We start from the raw sequence: 18,022 nt of genomic DNA on the forward strand, positions 1-18,022 counted from the left end.
GCACTTTGTTGAAAACCGTATTCTATTAATGCCGTATGAAAGCATTGGTTCCACGAACGAGCCGCTTGTTTCAGACCATACAGACTTTTCTTAAGCAAGCATACTTTATTTGGTTCATCTCTTGATTGGAATCCAGGCGGTTGTTTCATATAAATCGTTTCATGTAAATCACCATTCAAAAAAGCGGTCTTCACGTCAAAGTGATATAAATGCATTTGATTCTTTCCTGCTATTGAAAATAAAATTCTTGATGTTGTATGTCTAACAACGGGAACAAATACTTCATCGTAGTCTATGCCAAATTTTTGATTATATCCTTGAGCTACTAACCGAGCCTAAAATCGTTCAACTTCGCCCTTTTCATTTGTCTTTTTTTTAAAAACCCATTTACATCCAATAGCATTTCTACCTGGAGGAAGGTCGACGAGAATCCACGTACCATTTTCATATATTGAAGCCAGTTCTTCTTTCATGGCTGATATCCATTGAGCTTTCTCCTCCTTAATTGAAATGGCCTCATTAAAATTACTTGGTTCTTTCGTGATAATGGCCGAATTTATTTGATATCTTTGAGGTAAGACTCCTTTATTAGCGCGACTCGATATTCTTCTTTCTGGAATTGGACTTTGTATGGCATCTTCAAAATTTTCATTGGAATCTGATATATGTTCGATATTTTCACTCAATTCTTCAAGTTCTGTGTTATCATTTTCAATTGTCTCCTCAGGGTCATTATCTTCATCTTCCAAAAGATCCACACTTTCTAAGTTATTGACAACACTACTTTTTTCTTGATTTTTACATTCCTCTTTGAGACTATATGGCAAAAGTACTAAACTATGAGATTGATTTGAAGATACGCCATCACTGATCAGTTCCTTATTTAAAAATGTAACATCCCGTGAAATTTCAATTTTGTTACTACTCGGATCAAGAATTCTGAAACCCTTAGAATTGGGGTAATATCCGACAAATATCTTTCGGCTTGATTTAGCATCCAATTTTCTCCTTTTTTCTTTTGGTACATGCACATAACAGTAACAACCAAATGTATGCAAATTTTTCAAACTTGGTTTCCTTTTGAACTTCAATTCATATGGTGTTGTTGCAACACTTCGTGAAGGCAATCGATTCTGAATGTAATTTGCCGTCATTAATGCCTCTCCCCAAATGGCTTTATTGAGTTTTGAATCAACCAACATGCATTTTACCATCTCCATTAAAGTGCGATTCTTTCGTTCTGCAACCCCATTTTGTTGGGGGCTATATGGAACTGTATATTGAATTACTGTACCACATGTATTTAAGAACGTCTTCAATTTTTGATTTATATATTCTCCTCTTCTATCTGACCTAATAGCCTTTGGGAAATTGCCGGTCTGATTTCGTACTGTATTCCAAAACTCTACTATTTTGTAATAGACTTCATCTTTTGTCTTCAAAAGATATACAGTGCAATATCTACTATAGTCATCTATTAGAGTTATAAAGTACTTATAACCACTATAAGTCGCAGGATATATTGCGCCACAAACATCAGAATGAATTAGATCAAAACAGCTTTTCGATCGGCTTAGGCTTTCCTTCGGGAATGATGTTCTGACCATTTTGCCTTGTAAACACACCTCGCAAGGTGCATCATGTTTATTGCAAATACCAATTTGTAAATCATCTGCTAAATCTTCTCTCTTTAATTTTCGAATATCCGCTTCATTGTGATGACCAAGAACACGATGCCAATAGTGTATACAACCTTTATTACAATCATCAACGGACAGAGCTTTTTCAGAATCAGAATTTAGAACATATAAACCATTCTTAAGAACTGCTTTGCAAATGATTTTAGAATCTTTCAGTATTACACATTCTTTCTCAAAAAAACTGACTTTGTACCCTTTCTCAGTAATCTTTCTTACTGAAAGCAAGTTAGAATTAAAGTCAGGCACAAAATAAACATCACTAATACTTAGGATGGCTGAGTCCGTTCTTATTTTGCATACACCTTTTCCTTTGGATTGAGACCGACTTCCATTTGCTACACTTATTGTCTGAGATTGGTCGTTGAAATCCAGTTGATTGAATAATTTTTGGTTTCTTGAAATGTGACAACTTGCTCCAGAGTCTATAATCCACACAGTGTCATCGTCTTCTTTATTTGCTGTCATCAAAACGTATTCGGTCTCTTGATTTTCTTGCATACATTCACTTACATTGGCATATTTTCTGTTTTTCCTGCACCACTCTTGATACTTCACACATTCAGATTTAATATGGCCAGGTTTCTTGCAAAAATAACATGTTTTTAAATCAAATTTCTTCGGATTTTTGAAGCTTTTTAGGACTGACATTTCATGTGGAATATCACGCTCACATCTCTTGTGGTATTCTTCCATTAATTTGCTTTTCACCATGTCAATTGAAAGATCTTTGTCAGGTCTTACCTCTAGTGCTGTAATTAAGCCATCATAGCTGGATGGGAGGCTGCTCAGTAGCATTGATACTTTCCAGTCTTCCGTTATGCTTTGAGATCCAATAGCTTGCAATTTATCGAATAACTCCATCATGGTATTTATATGTGATTGCATGTTTTCCCCTTCGCTCATATGCATATTACATATCTTTCTCATTAGCGTAACCTTTGAACTTAATGTTACCCGTTCATGCTGAGCCTTCAAACTATTCCATGCCCCTCTTGAGCTTTTTTCGTTCCGAATGTGTATCAACTGATTATCTTCTACACATAAACTTATAATGGCAAATGCCTCTTTATCGCGTTTCTTCCAAATCTCAGATTCTTCTGGTGTGGGAGACTCTATGACAGACCAAAGATCTTCCTTTATCAAATACGTTTTAAGTTTAAAGTTCCAATTATAATAATTATCTTGGTTAAGCTTTTCAATTCCAAAGAACTTATTGTTGTCGCCCATCGTAATCCTTTTAGTTGCGAAAGTCTTCCTTTTATCCTTGTATGTAATGTGAAAACTGTAGGCCCATAACCTATTGTAATGTTCACAGTTCAAAAGTTTTATTAGAATGAAAAAATATTTTTACAATTTTCATAATTTGACACATATATAAATTTCAAAGCATATATTGTGATTTTAGATATTTCTAAACAAAGTAGAATTTTGTTCAACAAGCTTTTCGCTAAAATGGTGCTTACGATAACTTTCGAAGGCAGTAACAGACTTGGTCCATACTTTACACATCGTAATATTTATACAAGGCATAGGTTAGAATATGAACTATATACTCGTATGTCAACTCGTTCGGGTACCTCCCTCACAAAATTGCGGAAAAATGCTGTTTATGACCTCTTTTCAAATCGTTTTGATTGTTCTTGCAACAGGTTGCAGTCCCCAATTACAATGGTACAAGGTTTTTGAGGGGCAAGTCTATAGCGATATATCTAAACGGATGAACCGATTTGGTCCAAACTTTGAATCTCGAAAAATATTTTGTCCGAACTTAGATTATGTTAAAAAGTGGGCCCTATCGCTCCACTACGTAGGGTACCACCCACACAAATGTTCAACATTTTTGTTTAAGTGCGGTAAGGGGCTTGTCCAAGGATCATTAGGAAATTTTTACAGAAGGAGTACCTTCCCTGTTTAGAGCGATATTACGTTTTTCGTGGACAAATCCATATTTCCTGATATAATGGTCCTAATCGGGAGAAAGGACCTAAAAAACGATGGACTCTGTCGGCCAATTCCTTTAGGTAACTCCAACAACAAAACTTTTGAACTTTAATTAAAATCCATATTTTTGTCTGCAAGTTCTGAAAACCGCCAAATACCTACATACTATTTTTTGAAACAAAACGCGTTTCAATTCAAATAGGCTGATGGTATATCTCCGTCGGCAAAGCCGATGGGAACATATGAAAAACTCAAAAACACTCATATTTTGTCGCAAAATATGAAAAAACTGAACGTTTTAACATTGACCTTGAATTCCTCTGCAACTACCGTATTGTATCGTTTTTGATGCATCGAAAAGCTGGTTGTGTTATCTGTCGAACAAAAAATATCTCTATCCGTTAAAATGTTACAGAGTTTTGACCAGGAAAATAAAACTTTTATATCGCAGATGATCAATTGAAAGTTCCACTCATGCCATCATTGTCGTTAAAAAATTTCAATTAAGGCATATATCTGTATTCCTGAAGGTCAGATTACGTGTTGAACACGAACTCTTCACCTTTCCATTTATGCAAATTTTGTTGATGTATGTGGTCAAATAACATAGCTACAGCCTAAATATGTATGTATATAAAACTGCCATTAATGTTATTGTTTGTAGTATAGTGTCTTTAAAGTTCATTGAGGTGTAAGAAGACTACATTGTTTCCGATGATCAGATAATATTCCACGACAACCTATCACAATTATAGAAGAAGAATTTATATTGGTGACAATAACTCAATAACCTGAGAAATACGAAAATGTGAATTTGAATTTTGTTAAACTATTTATACCCTATACCACAATGTGGAAAAGGGTATTATAAGTTTGTTTTGGTAAAAATTCATGTAACACCGCGAAATATTCGTCGGAGACACCCAATGTGGTATACCAATCTTCATATCTCGACGAGATAAAGCGATTTTGAGATGTGTGTCCGTCCGTCAGTCCGTCCGTCAGTCCGTCCGTCAGTCCGTCCGTCTGTCCATTATAAATTGTAAACTCGCTCCAGGCCGCAATTATGGACCGATCATCACGAAATTTTGTATGGAGGTCGGGTTCAGATCAGAATAGATCCCTATTCTTTTTGGTGATGATCGTGAAATATTTAGCGGGTGAAATGGACCAAAAACATAATATTTATCCAATTTTCTAGCGGCTCTGTAGGTCTCAATAATAGTCCGATCAACGCGTAATTTTAAATAAGGTAAGAGTATATCACAAAGGAGAAGCTTGCAATTTGAGATGGCGATAGGATAATATTCAGAGGGTTAAATGGACCAAAACTTTTGTGTGAAGATTGTGAAAATTTTAAATAATCAGCTTATATCTTAATTCCTGGAAGTGACATTCCGGACAAGTGAGATATACTTGAAAGTGGAACGCTTGACCTATCAATTGATGCCAATTATATTGGTGTGCATGATCAGATAACAGAGTTACAGCCTAATATATTCCGTTATTTGTTTGTAGTGTAATAATAAACTCGCTTGAAGTCGCAATTATTCATCAATAGTCACGAAATTTTGCACCGACCTATTCTCTGATGTAAATTGCAATAAAGTGTTTGCTAGATAACGGGCCTACTGCCTAATATATAATGGGTTCTGTGTAGAGAACCACATTTTTATCCCATGCTACATATTGTCTCTCCAAAACTTTATGTAACAACACGAAATATTCGTCCTAGACCCCATATTTGGTATGCCAAAATTCATATCTCGACGAGATAAAGCGATTTAGCAATGTGTGTCCGTCCATTAAAAATTGTAAAGAAACTTAAGGCCGCAATTATGGACCGATTGTAACGAATTTTTTAAGGAGGTTGGGTTCGGGCCAGAATGGAAATGATTAGTTTTTGGTGATGATCGTGAAATGTTCAGGGGATGAAATGGACCAAAAACAAAATTTTAACCAATTTTGTAGCGGCTCTGCAGGTCAAAATAATAACCCGCAAAATTTTGAACAAAGTTTGTGTTTATGACGAAGAAGAAGCGTACAAACCAACGTGAAGATCAGAGAATACTTAGGGGGTTACATGGACTGAAACTTTTGTGTGAAATTGGTAAAAATTTCAATAACGTAGCGGTTAAACAACGGAAGTAGTAGTACTACATAAGTGGGTTTCATTACATTTTAAACTAAATTTTCCTTTCCTGCTACAAAAATGTCTTTGTCATGCTAGATAACTTTTTGGTTTTGGTCATAAGTATTATACATTACATCTCTGATATTTGATAATTAAATTTTCACAATCATTGAAAATAAGTTCCGTGGAGAGCGATTGTCCAGGGATAGTGGTATAGGGTATCCCATGGTCGGCTCCGTCCGACTATAGACTTTTCTTACTTGTTTTTCTTTATTTTTGAACCCTTGTTATTTTAAGTCGTTAAATATTGACCAAGGCTAGAGATTTAGGATAGAATCATGATCTTTATGATCAAATTTTTCATTCCGACGAAAAAAACTTGTTTGCACAATGAAATCCTTATGATAAATCATTGGCACGAACGTGCCCCTTGCCGGGGTACGAACAGCTTTGAACTAAAATTATTTAGTAGATAGCTGGTGCCTTAACCTATATGAGGATCTACGACATTTGACAATCTTTTTACGTCTTTTGCCGAAAGTTAATGCTCAAAAGTAATGGTGTGGGGTAGCACATGATCAGCCCCGTCCAGCTATAATCTTTTCTTATTTGTTTTATTTCGAAATTATTCCTGCATGGTGAGTAATATTTGACTACAAATATTTTAATTATTGATTCTTATTTAGACATGAAGCAAACCTTCGCAAATTTAAATGCTTATCCCACTGTTATTTAAGCAGCACAATTCGAAAACACTTTTGATTTAAACACTCAACTTCTTTAAGTTTGTAACGGTTCATTTTTGACAAGGTCGCATTAATGAGATGATAAACAAAAACAGCAAAATTCTGTGGGTTCACAATTGTTTTGCTTCAATTGTTGTTGTATTTTTTTCTTTCCTTTTTTATTCCAAATTCCAGGAAATTACATATGTATTTACATGTCCATGCTACTTATCTGAATACACTGTGTGGATTGCATTTTCTTCAGTGAACAATGTATGTATGTTATCACTTATTATATCACTTGCATTCGATTAAAAAGAACCGCTTTATTGGCTTTGTTAGAGAATGAGTAATGGAATGGAAATTGTTGCGACTTCCGCTTAGGCAATGTAATTTTACTAGACATAAGGAAGTATTCTAAAACAACATACTTGCACACACGGGTTTTTCACCATCCCATTTTCCATGCACGCAACCGATAGTTTTGAGACCTTGCAATGTATATCCGCTATTGCAAAATACTCTCATAAAATTTCGTTTTATTCGAAATGATCCGTTCGGCAATTCTCCCGGGCGTTCACAAGGTAAACGACTTTTTTGCGCACCCTCACTACCACTGGGAAGGCACAAGATTCCAGAGGCAATTATTATAAAGATATACCGGTACATTCCAAATGAATACAACATTATCCGTCAATAATGTCGAGTTCGCATTAAGGGATCACTATTTATTCAGATTTCTGGCGAATAGATGTTTACGCGACCAATGGCTGTTATTAACTACTGACTTACTTGCCCACAGTAGATATTATTCAAAATGTTTTTACCACAATGAGAGAGTGTTGAGTTCGTAGGCATATCCTCTTATCACCCAAGAATTTGTGTTCCACTGGTATGCATACTAGCAGGCGGGCATTGATTTTTTTGTATGTACATGTGTACAAATCTTTTTATGATAGTCAGTCATACTCAGAAGTAGTACTCACATAAGAGCAATCTGAATAATGAAATTAATTTCACTGCGTCTAAGGTCCGTTACTCTTTGAGTCCGATTTTATCGGATTACATGTTGCGGGTATTTGAATGGCAGTTTTGAAAACATGAAATCAATTGTAAATTCTTATCAAAAAATAATATTTTAGTAGGTAATTGCACAAGAATATTAGTCAGTGCATAGTTGAAATAATCTGTTTAGTTTAATGTGGTTAAGACATGAAAAACACAGTACCATATACACGACGCCACATAATTAAACGTACAGAAGTAAGAAATTCCTGTTGCATTCAATATACGTACATCGGTTTTTGTTCAATTACACTGGGCGACACGACAAAAATTAAAAATATTTTGACACCGCACCAAAAATATGAATACAATTGTCCCGGTGTTTTCTCCCGTCTCTTGCACTTTCGCGGTTATGTGTCCCCAAAGGTTTGAGGCCTTGATGACAAAAGGGATCATTTTGTCAGGCTCATATATTCTTAACCGCTAAGAATTTTGGTATAATCGTGGAAGCTAAGTTGTAACCCTTGTCTTTAAGAATAAAAATTGTGAACACATGAATTCCACCACCTTCCATTCAACCCCATCTTCCAGGTCAAATTTTCTTTATACTTTTTCTCGGGTTTTGGTCAATAGATATCAAATCGATCAGAATTGAAGAAAACAACCATCTAAAAAAATATTCCTTAGATTACGATAATCAACTTTCTAGAACGTACGAACTGTGTAAATATGTTTCTTAAAGGTCAAATAGCGTATGCTATTTTTATATTTTTTCTCTGGCTCAGTCCCATAAACCGTTCCAAATTCAAGATATCAGTAAAATTCAAAAATATCAGTAAACAACTTGCTGGAACATATGAAATTTCTCAGAAAGGTTCTCGCATGGTCACTAGGGTCGCCCAAAAAATTAAAAATATTCTTTGGTTTTTAACGCATTCCACCAATTCCAATTCCACTTGATCCAAAAACATTATATATCGGTTAACGTCCAAATCGATCTTTGTTTTCATCGATTGGACCATAAATGCGGCCTTTAGAGCATTTTCGTGAAAATTGACCTTTAATCCCATAAAAATTACTATGGAAACATATATCGCTGTGGTGGCACGCTTTAACGTTAACTGATCGCCATAAATTTTCATATATAAGCATTTTGGATCATATGAAAAAAAAACAATCTTGTCATTTTTGGACCGTCCTATTGGTCATCAATATCCACTAACCAGTCATAGCAGCGCAAGTAGTCTTTCCCGGCTCCGTCGGTTTGACATTCTACTGGGGCCATATAGTCAGTATTGTCGCATCTGAACTCAGGTTGTAATAGATAGTATTTGAAGATATCTCCTTTTACTACTACATTGGTGTTGCGACTGATGTCTTTGGCAATTAGTTAGAGGTGGATTCTACTCTTTCTCTTTCGTTAACAAGTAAGAACTACTCTTGTCTGACGCCCTTACTAACCGCATGATTGTCGACAAAAATTACCACTGATCTTGATGTGTATTAGTGTAGAAGTATATTACAAGTTTCTTTTATCCGCCTTAAAAACACTGCATTATTCAGGTAGCTTTGTGGAAGTAGCCATATTTGCTGCTTCCGAGAAGACACCCGAGCCAACTTCACAATTCATCGTAGAGCCGTCTGTGTATACCTCGAAGTGGTGACCCGTCACGAGTGATCCGTTGTTCCGTTATTTCCTGTTTGTAAATTTATCTTCAATATGCTGATCAAAGGTCATTGCAGGAGTGCAGCAATTAGCATTAATTGCTATTTCTCTCGGTAGTTTGTGAAACACGGAGGCATGTCCGTATGCTTCATCTCTCCACATTCCTAGAGCACGTAGCCTCGTTGCATTCCAAAATATTCCCTAAATAAATGTTTACCATTGAAAAGCTTATGCACAGGGGTAGTGGTGTAGGGTAGAGTTGGGCAATCAAGTTCCTGGAGCGGATCGATCTTTCTAGTTCCTTTTCCCAAAAGGAACTAGTTCCTTAATATAGTTCCATAGTTCCGGGAGCGATTTAGTTCAATGAATCTTTCTCTTTCATCGTTCTTTATGTTTCCTTCGTTCCAAATAGTTCCGAGACCGATATAGTTCAATGAATCTTTCTCTTCCGTCTTAATTTTATTTCCTTCGTTCCAAATAGTTCCAAGAGTGAAGTATTTTAACGAAACTTTCTCTTTCTTTTTGTTTACATTTTATGGTGGATTAATATACATACAAATAAATAAATTGCAGGGGAAGTGATTTACGTTTATTTTACAATGTTACCGCACCGAACGAAAAAGATCGAAGTGAGTGTTGAATTAAAGGAAGAAAATCATCTATACAAATGAAAGGAATTATATGCACGTCGGGAACTATATGAACTATATATGTAGTTCTGTTGGAGCAGTAACGTTTTATTTAATTTTTATTTCAATTAAATTTTGTTTGCCTTTTTTTCTTTTTTTTTTTAATTTTGTTTTCATCATTTGATTATTGTTATTTTGCTATTTTAATATTGTTTCTTAGTTTTTTCATTTTGTTTAATTTATTTTCATTTATCTAAACATAACCTAATGAATTTTCCATAGATGTAAATTTTAGTATATGAATAGTATGTAAGTGATAATAAAGTTAGCTGTAAGAAAATATGAAAAGAAAATTAGAAAATGAATTGAAATAAAAACTTTAGTTGTGTTGAACTTACCCGCCAACTAAAAGCGTTTTCCTTCCTCTTCTCTCGCCGTCCGGAAAAATCCCTAAAAATAAATAAAATTAATATTCAAATTATAAATAAATTATTTCTATAGTTTTTCAATACTTCCCTTAAAATAAAGGTGCACATTTTGGTGCCGAAACCCGGGATTATTAAGTGTCGGTGGTGTTTGTTAAGATATTACAAACAGAATTTGCTAATTTTCTGCAAAAGGAAGAAGAAGAACAATAAAAACTTTTTTTGTTAAATATTTCAAAAATATTCCTGTGGTCAACTCCTCTATTGTTGCTGTGTTCCAGACATTATCAATGCCCCGGTTCTGTGATTGCCGCCTATGCAAGAGCAAACATAATCAGGAGAGTGATTCTGATTCACAGGTAAAAGCGTTGTAATAATTTGTGTGAATCCTAACCTGTAAATTGTTCAGGTTTAGAGAATTTGTACTTTACTCAAATTTTTCTGTAATTTTGTTACACTTCACACATTATCACTTTAGGCTTATTTATTCAATATATACATTTTGTGAACCACTTTGGTAATATTTATTCGCGGCAAAATAACACAAACTTAATTAACTTAACTTAATTTTCTTTTCTTATTCCGCTTTGCTTGTCAGCCATTCCACTTGTTTTTTGTTGTTGCACCACACTAATCCGCGATAACTATTGATATTAATATTACTCGAGTGAATTTAATTAATCATTAACATTTTTCATTATTTTTTGGTTTATTTTTGACAAATTATTTAATTTACAATTTAATTTGTTGCAATTTCACTGAAATTCTATATTTCGTTGTTTTGATATTGAACTTCATTAGTGCCACATACTTTGTGAGTAATTGAGTACCCATATTCGTTTATTCAATTTGATCAATTGTGTTATCGATATACACAAAATACTTAAGGGTGCATTAGACTACGCGATTTGACAAAATTTCTAATTTACTGAAATTTTTGTGTTTTCAATTGTCGAACTAAAATTAATTAATTGAGATAGTATTAATATACTATTTTAAAGCTGACAATTATATTTTTATTAAAAAAAAGCGAGAGTTTATTTGATAAAAAACTTGACATTTCCTACCACTAACAAATATTAAAGTGTGTAGAGTTTTTCTGTTGTTTGAAACTCCTTTAAACTTATTGATTAATATCAAAATGGCTGGTGGTAAGAAACACCAAAGTAATCCTGATACGGAAATAGCCAATTTGAAGCAACAACAGGAAAAAAATAAAAAATATTGAAAGAATTAAGACTTCTTTCCGAGAAAAGAAAATATCCTTCAATTCATTTGAATTAGAATGTCGATTAGACATTTTAAACAAATATATTGATGAGTCAATGCATTTGCAATCCGAACTAGATATTCTAGATCCCGATAATGATGATCGTGGTGAATTGGAAGACTTATGTGTATCGGCAAAGTCCCTATTTTTAGGAGTTTTATCTAAAAATAGGAGGAGTAGTATGCCTGAGACTTCTTTTTGTGCTCAATCGCATCAATCTAGATTGCCAAACATGAAATTGCCACAATTCAGCGGAAAATATTCCGAATATAAGAATTTCATAAGTCTTTTCGAAAATTTAGTCCAAACAGATCCGACATTGACAGACATAGAAAAATTCAACCATTTGATTTCATGCTTGTCCGACGAAGCTCTTGGTACTGTCAAAGCTTTTCAGATTTCTGAAGAAAATTACCCCAAAGCATTAGCCAGCTTAAAGAAGGTTTATGATAATGATTGTTTAATATTTTTTGACAATATTGCTAAGCTTTTCGATTTTCCTGAGATCACTAAACCTTCGGCTTCTGCTTTGAAAAGCATGATTGATACAGTTTCTGCCATATATGATTCATTGTTGTCAATTGGTGATGACAAAAAGATTGCAAATGCAATTTAAATCCACTTAGTTATGTCAAAGGTCGATCCAATCACTAATTCCAAATGGGAAGAACAGTTTGACTTCGAAAAGCTCCCTTTATGGTCTGATTGCAAGGCTGTATTAAATAAAAGATACCAGCATATTTCTGCTGAGGAGTCTTCTGGTGCAACACCCAAATTAGACAAACCCAAATTTGATAATCAGCCTAAAAGGAATTTCAAGACTTCACTTTCTGTTTCTAAACAGAAACAATCTCCAGAAAAGTGTGTCTTCTGTAGATCTTTGCAGCATAACATAACAAATTGTTCTTCTTTTACTGCTGTACCAGTTCTCCAAAGATTTGAATTCATTAAAGCCGTCCCTGCTTGCATTAATTGTTTGAAGAAGGGTCATACGGTGGCCAAATGCAATTCAGGAGTGAAGTGTAGAGTATGCAGTGGTGCACACCATTTCTTACTGCATCGATATGCTTCTGATAATCCAAATTCAAATCTGTATCAAGAGCAGCCCTCTACTTCCAGTGCTTCGGTCAACCATTCGGCGTCGAGTGAAGGCGTAATTTTGGCCACAGCACTAGTTCAGGTAAGAAGTAGTTCTGGGAAACACATTTTGGCTAGAGCTCTTCTAGATTCCGGTTCTCAACCTAATTTGATTACTGAAGACCTGGTACAGAGGCTTAAGGTAAAACGAGAAGGTGGCAGATTAAATTTAACTGGTATTTCTGAGTTATCATATTTCTCAAAGAATAGTGTCCAACTGTCTATAATGTCGAGACTCAATTCTACCCAATTTTCGTCTATGTTCTGGGTATTGAGTTCAATAACGAATATTCAGAAAATATCTATTTCTGATTGGAACATTCCTAAAAATATTAAACTGGCTGATCCTAATTTTAATTAACTTCGAAGGGTTGATTTATTAATTGGCGCTGAAGTTTTCTTCGAACTTTTTGGTGTTGGCCAAATCAAACCAAATCGTACTCTTCCAGTTTTACAGAAAACTTCGCTTGGCTGGATCGTAGCTGGAAAATACGACGAGTCAAAGGGGTCCACTTCAAGTGTATGCCATATAAATAGTTCAATAGGGAATGAAGAAACGATTGATGCAATAGTTCAAAAGTTTTGGGAGTTGGAAGAAATTCCAAAAAATTGTAAAAAGATATGGTCTGATGAGCAAAATAAATGTGAGGAACATTTCCAAAAATATGTGCGACGTTTACCGTCAGGACGCTTTCAAGTGTCTTTATCTTTCAAGGAAGATGTGAAACGGTTGGGTTCGTCATTCGAAACTGCAAAAAGGCGGTTTCTCTCTTTAGAAAGGAGACTTTCTCGTGACGACACTTCTAAGGAAATGTATAATTCCTTCATGAAAGAGTATCTTGACTTAGGTCATATGGAAATTACAAATAATATAGTTCCTCGTAAACCACATTATTTCATTCCTCATCAATGTGTTTTCCGACCGCAAAGTACAACTACTAAACTTCGTGTCGTTTTTGATGCTTCGAGCAAGACATCTTCACATGTTTCGCTCAACGATCTCTTGATGGTTGGTCCAACTATTCAAGAAGAGTTGTACTCCACTCTGCTTCGTTTCCGTCTACATAAATATGTAATTACTGCAGACATTGAGAAAATGTACCGTCAAGTTTTACATGACGAGAAAGATAGGGATTTTCACTTAATCCGTTGGAGACAAAACGATATTGATCCGGTACAAATTTTCAAATTGAAGACGGTCACTTATGGCACATCTTCTGCGCCATTTCTGGCAATACGTTGTCTTAGCCATTTAAGCGATTTGTCCAAAGAGACTTTGCCAATTGGGGCTGAAGTTGTTCGCAACGATTTTTATGTTGATGATTTATTGACTGGTGCTGCTGATTTGAGTAGTCTGATCACAATTTGTGACCAAGTGACTACTATTCTCAGTTCCGCAGGATTCAAACTGACCAAATGGTTCTCAAATCATCCTGACTTTAATGAAACAAGTTGCAGTGAAAAATTATTGCACTCAGATTCTGAAACTGCAAGAGCATTAGGAATTCATTGGGCTCCAAGAAATGATGTTTTCAAATTTTATATTGAGGGAGGCTTTCAAGATATGAAGGCTACAAAAAGACACATTTTGTCAATTTCGTCAAGGTTATTTGATCCCCTCGGTCTCTTGTGCCCTATAATCACCAAAGCCAAAATGCTCTTGCAAGAACTTTGCATTAATAAATTAGACTGGGATGAATCGATTCCTATGCGTTTGAATTCAGCATGGGAAGATTTCAAATTTAACCTTTCGCAGTTAGATACGATTCAAATCCCAAGATTCGTAAACACGACCACTTCCTCGAGGATCCAAATTCATGGGTTCTCAGATGCCTCGATGCGAGCCTATGGCTGCTGCTTTTATGTTCGTGCTTTGGACTCCAGTGGAGTTTCTTGTCGGCTTTTAACAGCTAAATCCAAAGTAGCACCGCTCAAAACAATGTCTCTTCCGAGATTGGAGCTATCAGCAGCACATTTAATGGCAAATATGTGGTTACGAATTAAACCAATGATAAATTTTGAAGTTGAAAATGTATACTTCTGGTCCGATTCCGAAATTATACTCTATTGGTTAAAAACCCATCCTTCAACTCTGGCCACGTTCGTCTCGAATAGAGTCGCAGAAATTCAAGAATGGTCAGAAAGCGATGTTTGGCGCCATGTGCCCACTAAACAGAACCCAGCCGACATAGTGTCGAGAGGATGCAGTGTTGAAGAACTTAAATCTTCAATATGGTTCGAAGGACCCAAGTTTCTATTAGACGATATGTCTAAATGGCCTGTTAACAAACATTTTGAGTTGACGGAGGAAGAAAAATCATTGGAAGTAAGAAAATCCAAAGTTTTATTGGCGTCAGATAGTAAGACAGATAAGGAATGTTCTGAGAGCATTCTTCTAAAATTAATAAATGATCACTCATCTTATAAAAAGCTTCTTAGAGTGGTCTCATATATCTTTCGATTCGTTGATAGAGTTAAGAAGCGAAAGATTCCAAATTCTATCTGTCTTACAGCTCAAGAGTTGAATTGGTCTTTCCTGAAATTGGTCGAAGTAGTTCAAAAGTCCAATTTTTCAGAGGATATTTCTAAAATAAAGAATTCAATCTGCCTAAAATCGAATCTTCAGAAGTTAACGCCGTTTATACACGATTTCTCTGAGTGTAAAAGAACATTTTCTCTCTTAAGAGTAGGTGGAAGGTTGCTTAATACGAAGTTACCACATAATACGAAGTTTCCCCTTTTACTCCCAAAAAAGCATCATTTTGTTTCAATATATTTGAGAGATTTACATTTCAAAAATTGTCAAGCTGGTACAAAGGCCCTAGTAGCTTTGTCCCGTGAACGAATTTGGCTAATAAATGCCCGTGAAGAATGTAACAGAATAGTTCGGAATTGTATTCATTGCTATAGATATAAGCCAAAGCTGATGACCCAAGTAATGGGAAATCTACCCACTGATAGAGTGAGAGCTTTACGTCCTTTCTTAATAGTAGGCGTAGACTTTTGTGGTCCCGTTGATATTACATTGAAAATACGCAGACGACCACCAACCAAAATGTATATTGCCGTCTTCGTTTGTTTTACGTCCAAAGCGGTTCACCTAGAATTAGTATCTGATTTATCCACTGATACTTTTATTCTTTCATTTAAAAGGTTTGCCGCACGCCGTGGGCTCCCAAAGAAGATGTACTGCGACAATGCGACGAATTTCGTAGGAGCCAGCCGAGAGTTGAGGGAACTGCAAGAGAGGTTCCTAGCAAGCCACAAAGCCGTGGAGGAATACGCAGCCTCGTGCAGTTCAGCTTCATTCCTCCGAGGGCTCCTCATTTCGGGGGCCTGTGGGAACCTGCCGTAAAACAGGCGAAGTTCCTGCTTCTGCGAGCTGTCGGCAAAGTGTTGCTGACACAAGAAGAGATGGTGACGATGCTCGCAGAAGTAGAGGCGGTGCTAAACAGTCGCCCCATAGCACCGCTGTCTCCAGACCCCAACGACGTGGAAGCTCTGACACCCGGGCATCTACTAGTCGGAGCGGGTCTGCGTTCGCTGCCGCCAGAATACGACGTAGAAGACAGCGACAGCAAGGTGAGGTACTGCAAGCGTTGGCAGATGCTCTCCGGTCTCAAGCAGAGGTTCTGGCGGGCTTGGTCCAGGGACTATATCCTGGGTCTACAAGGCAAGGCGAAGTGGCATCATCCTCAGGCCAATCTGGAGGTCGGACGGCTAGTTCTGGTTCACGAGGACAATCTGCCTCCCCAGGAGTGGCTCACCGGCAGAGTCGTCAACGTTACCGAAGGCAAAGACGGAAGAGTCAGGGTGGCAGAAATAAAGACTAAGACCGGGATTTATAAAAGGCCGATTGCGAAGATTGCTCCATTACCGATGTTTTGAAAGCCTGCGGTCTTCCAATGGGGGAGAATGTTGGAGCAGTAGCGTTTTATTTAATTTTTATTTCAATTAAATTTTGTTTGCCATTTTTTCTTTTTTTTAATTTTGTTTTCATCATTTTATTATTGTTATTTTGCTATTTTAATATTGTTTCTTAGTTTTTTCATTTTGCTTAATTTATTTTCACTTATCTAAACTTAACCTAATGAATTTTCCATAGATGTAAATTTTAGTATATGAATAGTATGTAAGTGATAATGAAGATAGCTGTAAGAAAATATGAAAAGAAAATTAGAAAATGAATTGAAATAAAAACTTTAGTTGTGTTGAACTTACCCGCCAACTAAAAGCGTTTTTCTTCCTCTTCTCTCGCCTTCCGGAAAAATCCCTAAAAATAAATAAAATTAATATTCAAATTATAAATAAATTATTTCTATAGTTTTTCAATACTTCCCTTAAAATAAAGGTGAACAAGTTCCTTGTCCGGAATAGTTCCTTGGAACTAGTTAGTTCCGGAACTACAAAACTCTAGTGTAGGGTATACCATAGTCGGCCCCCTCCAAACTATAGCCTTTGCTCATTTGTTTCTGTATTGTTTTCTTTTCCACTTTTGTGAACAACCAGATGACGTTTATCATTTGTTTTGTTCACGTACACTGTACGTGAGGAAAAGAAGCAAATGAAAAAATAACGCGGTTGGGTCCCTCAATATACTTATAGTAGTGAAAGATTGAGCATTCCATATATGGTTTTGTAGTGAATAGCACCATCTCAATTTTCCCTGGATTCATCTCAGGCCACTTTCTGGTGGCCAAATATCCAGTGATCCGAGAGACGAGTGTAACCACATCGTCCGCATAAACAATCACTTTAATCCCCACGAGGTCAAATTTGCTTAGGATTTGGTGAGATCACTCCTCCCTGTTGAAATACTCGATTTACGTGCTTTAGCAGCATGCTATTTTCCAGTGTGTCATTAATGACTCTACTCTGCAGTATGGTGGTTATCCAGCTACTGATGAATACTACGTTGCTACCTAGTTGAGGGATAGACATATACTGTAGCATTTTTGGTATAGTACCATATGGTATTATTGGCATAATACCAATGTTGTAATTATTTATAGTAGTTTGGGTTGCTTTTCGATGGGTCCATCCGTGCAACTGAAGATATGAGTCTTATGAAGGATTTCAAGAGATTCGGCAAAATTTTTCCGACCAGGAGCCGTTATTTCTCTTTGTATAAGTTGGCTTTGAGTGTCTAATAGATTTACTAAGTCTGGCTGTATTAGACGATTCACAAAATTCTATGCAGGATGGCTTTTTTGCTTTCGCTATAGCTTTTTACACTCCTTCAGCTTATCCTTTTATGACTACCAGGTGCCGCTTTGGTAGCTGATGTTGAAAGCTTTTATTTACTGTTTACGTAGGTTTGACAGCTTCTTCGAACGCTTCTACTTTAAAAGTTGTATCTAAAAATATTTCTAAAATTGATACAGCTTTTT

General features: G+C 35.9%; 2 protein-coding genes across 2 annotated transcripts in view; one reads left to right on the top strand and one right to left on the bottom strand.

The window, feature by feature from the left end:
• LOC141393036 (uncharacterized) overlaps positions 1-7,284 on the bottom strand; it is a 28,646-nt gene extending 21,362 nt beyond the window's left edge. The window contains exon 1 of the mRNA XM_073965980.1: positions 6,932-7,284. Within this exon, the coding sequence (XP_073822081.1) occupies positions 6,932-7,187 (256 nt within the window). The 5' untranslated portion in view covers positions 7,188-7,284. The remainder of the gene's footprint in view (positions 1-6,931) is intronic.
• Positions 7,285-13,443: 6,159 nt separating this feature from the next.
• Positions 13,444-17,558, top strand: LOC141392363 (uncharacterized). Its single transcript, XM_073965312.1, has 3 exons — positions 13,444-14,958; positions 15,786-16,214; positions 17,469-17,558. The coding sequence occupies exons 1-3, from the start codon at positions 13,444-13,446 to the stop codon at positions 17,556-17,558; spliced, it is 2,034 nt and encodes a 677-aa protein (XP_073821413.1).
• The last annotated feature ends 464 nt before the right edge of the window (positions 17,559-18,022 follow it).

This window comes from Musca autumnalis, unplaced genomic scaffold (assembly GCF_047663935.1).
Source record: "Musca autumnalis isolate F117 unplaced genomic scaffold, ASM4766393v1 scaffold_2, whole genome shotgun sequence".
Classification (NCBI taxonomy): Eukaryota; Metazoa; Arthropoda; class Insecta; order Diptera; family Muscidae; genus Musca; species Musca autumnalis.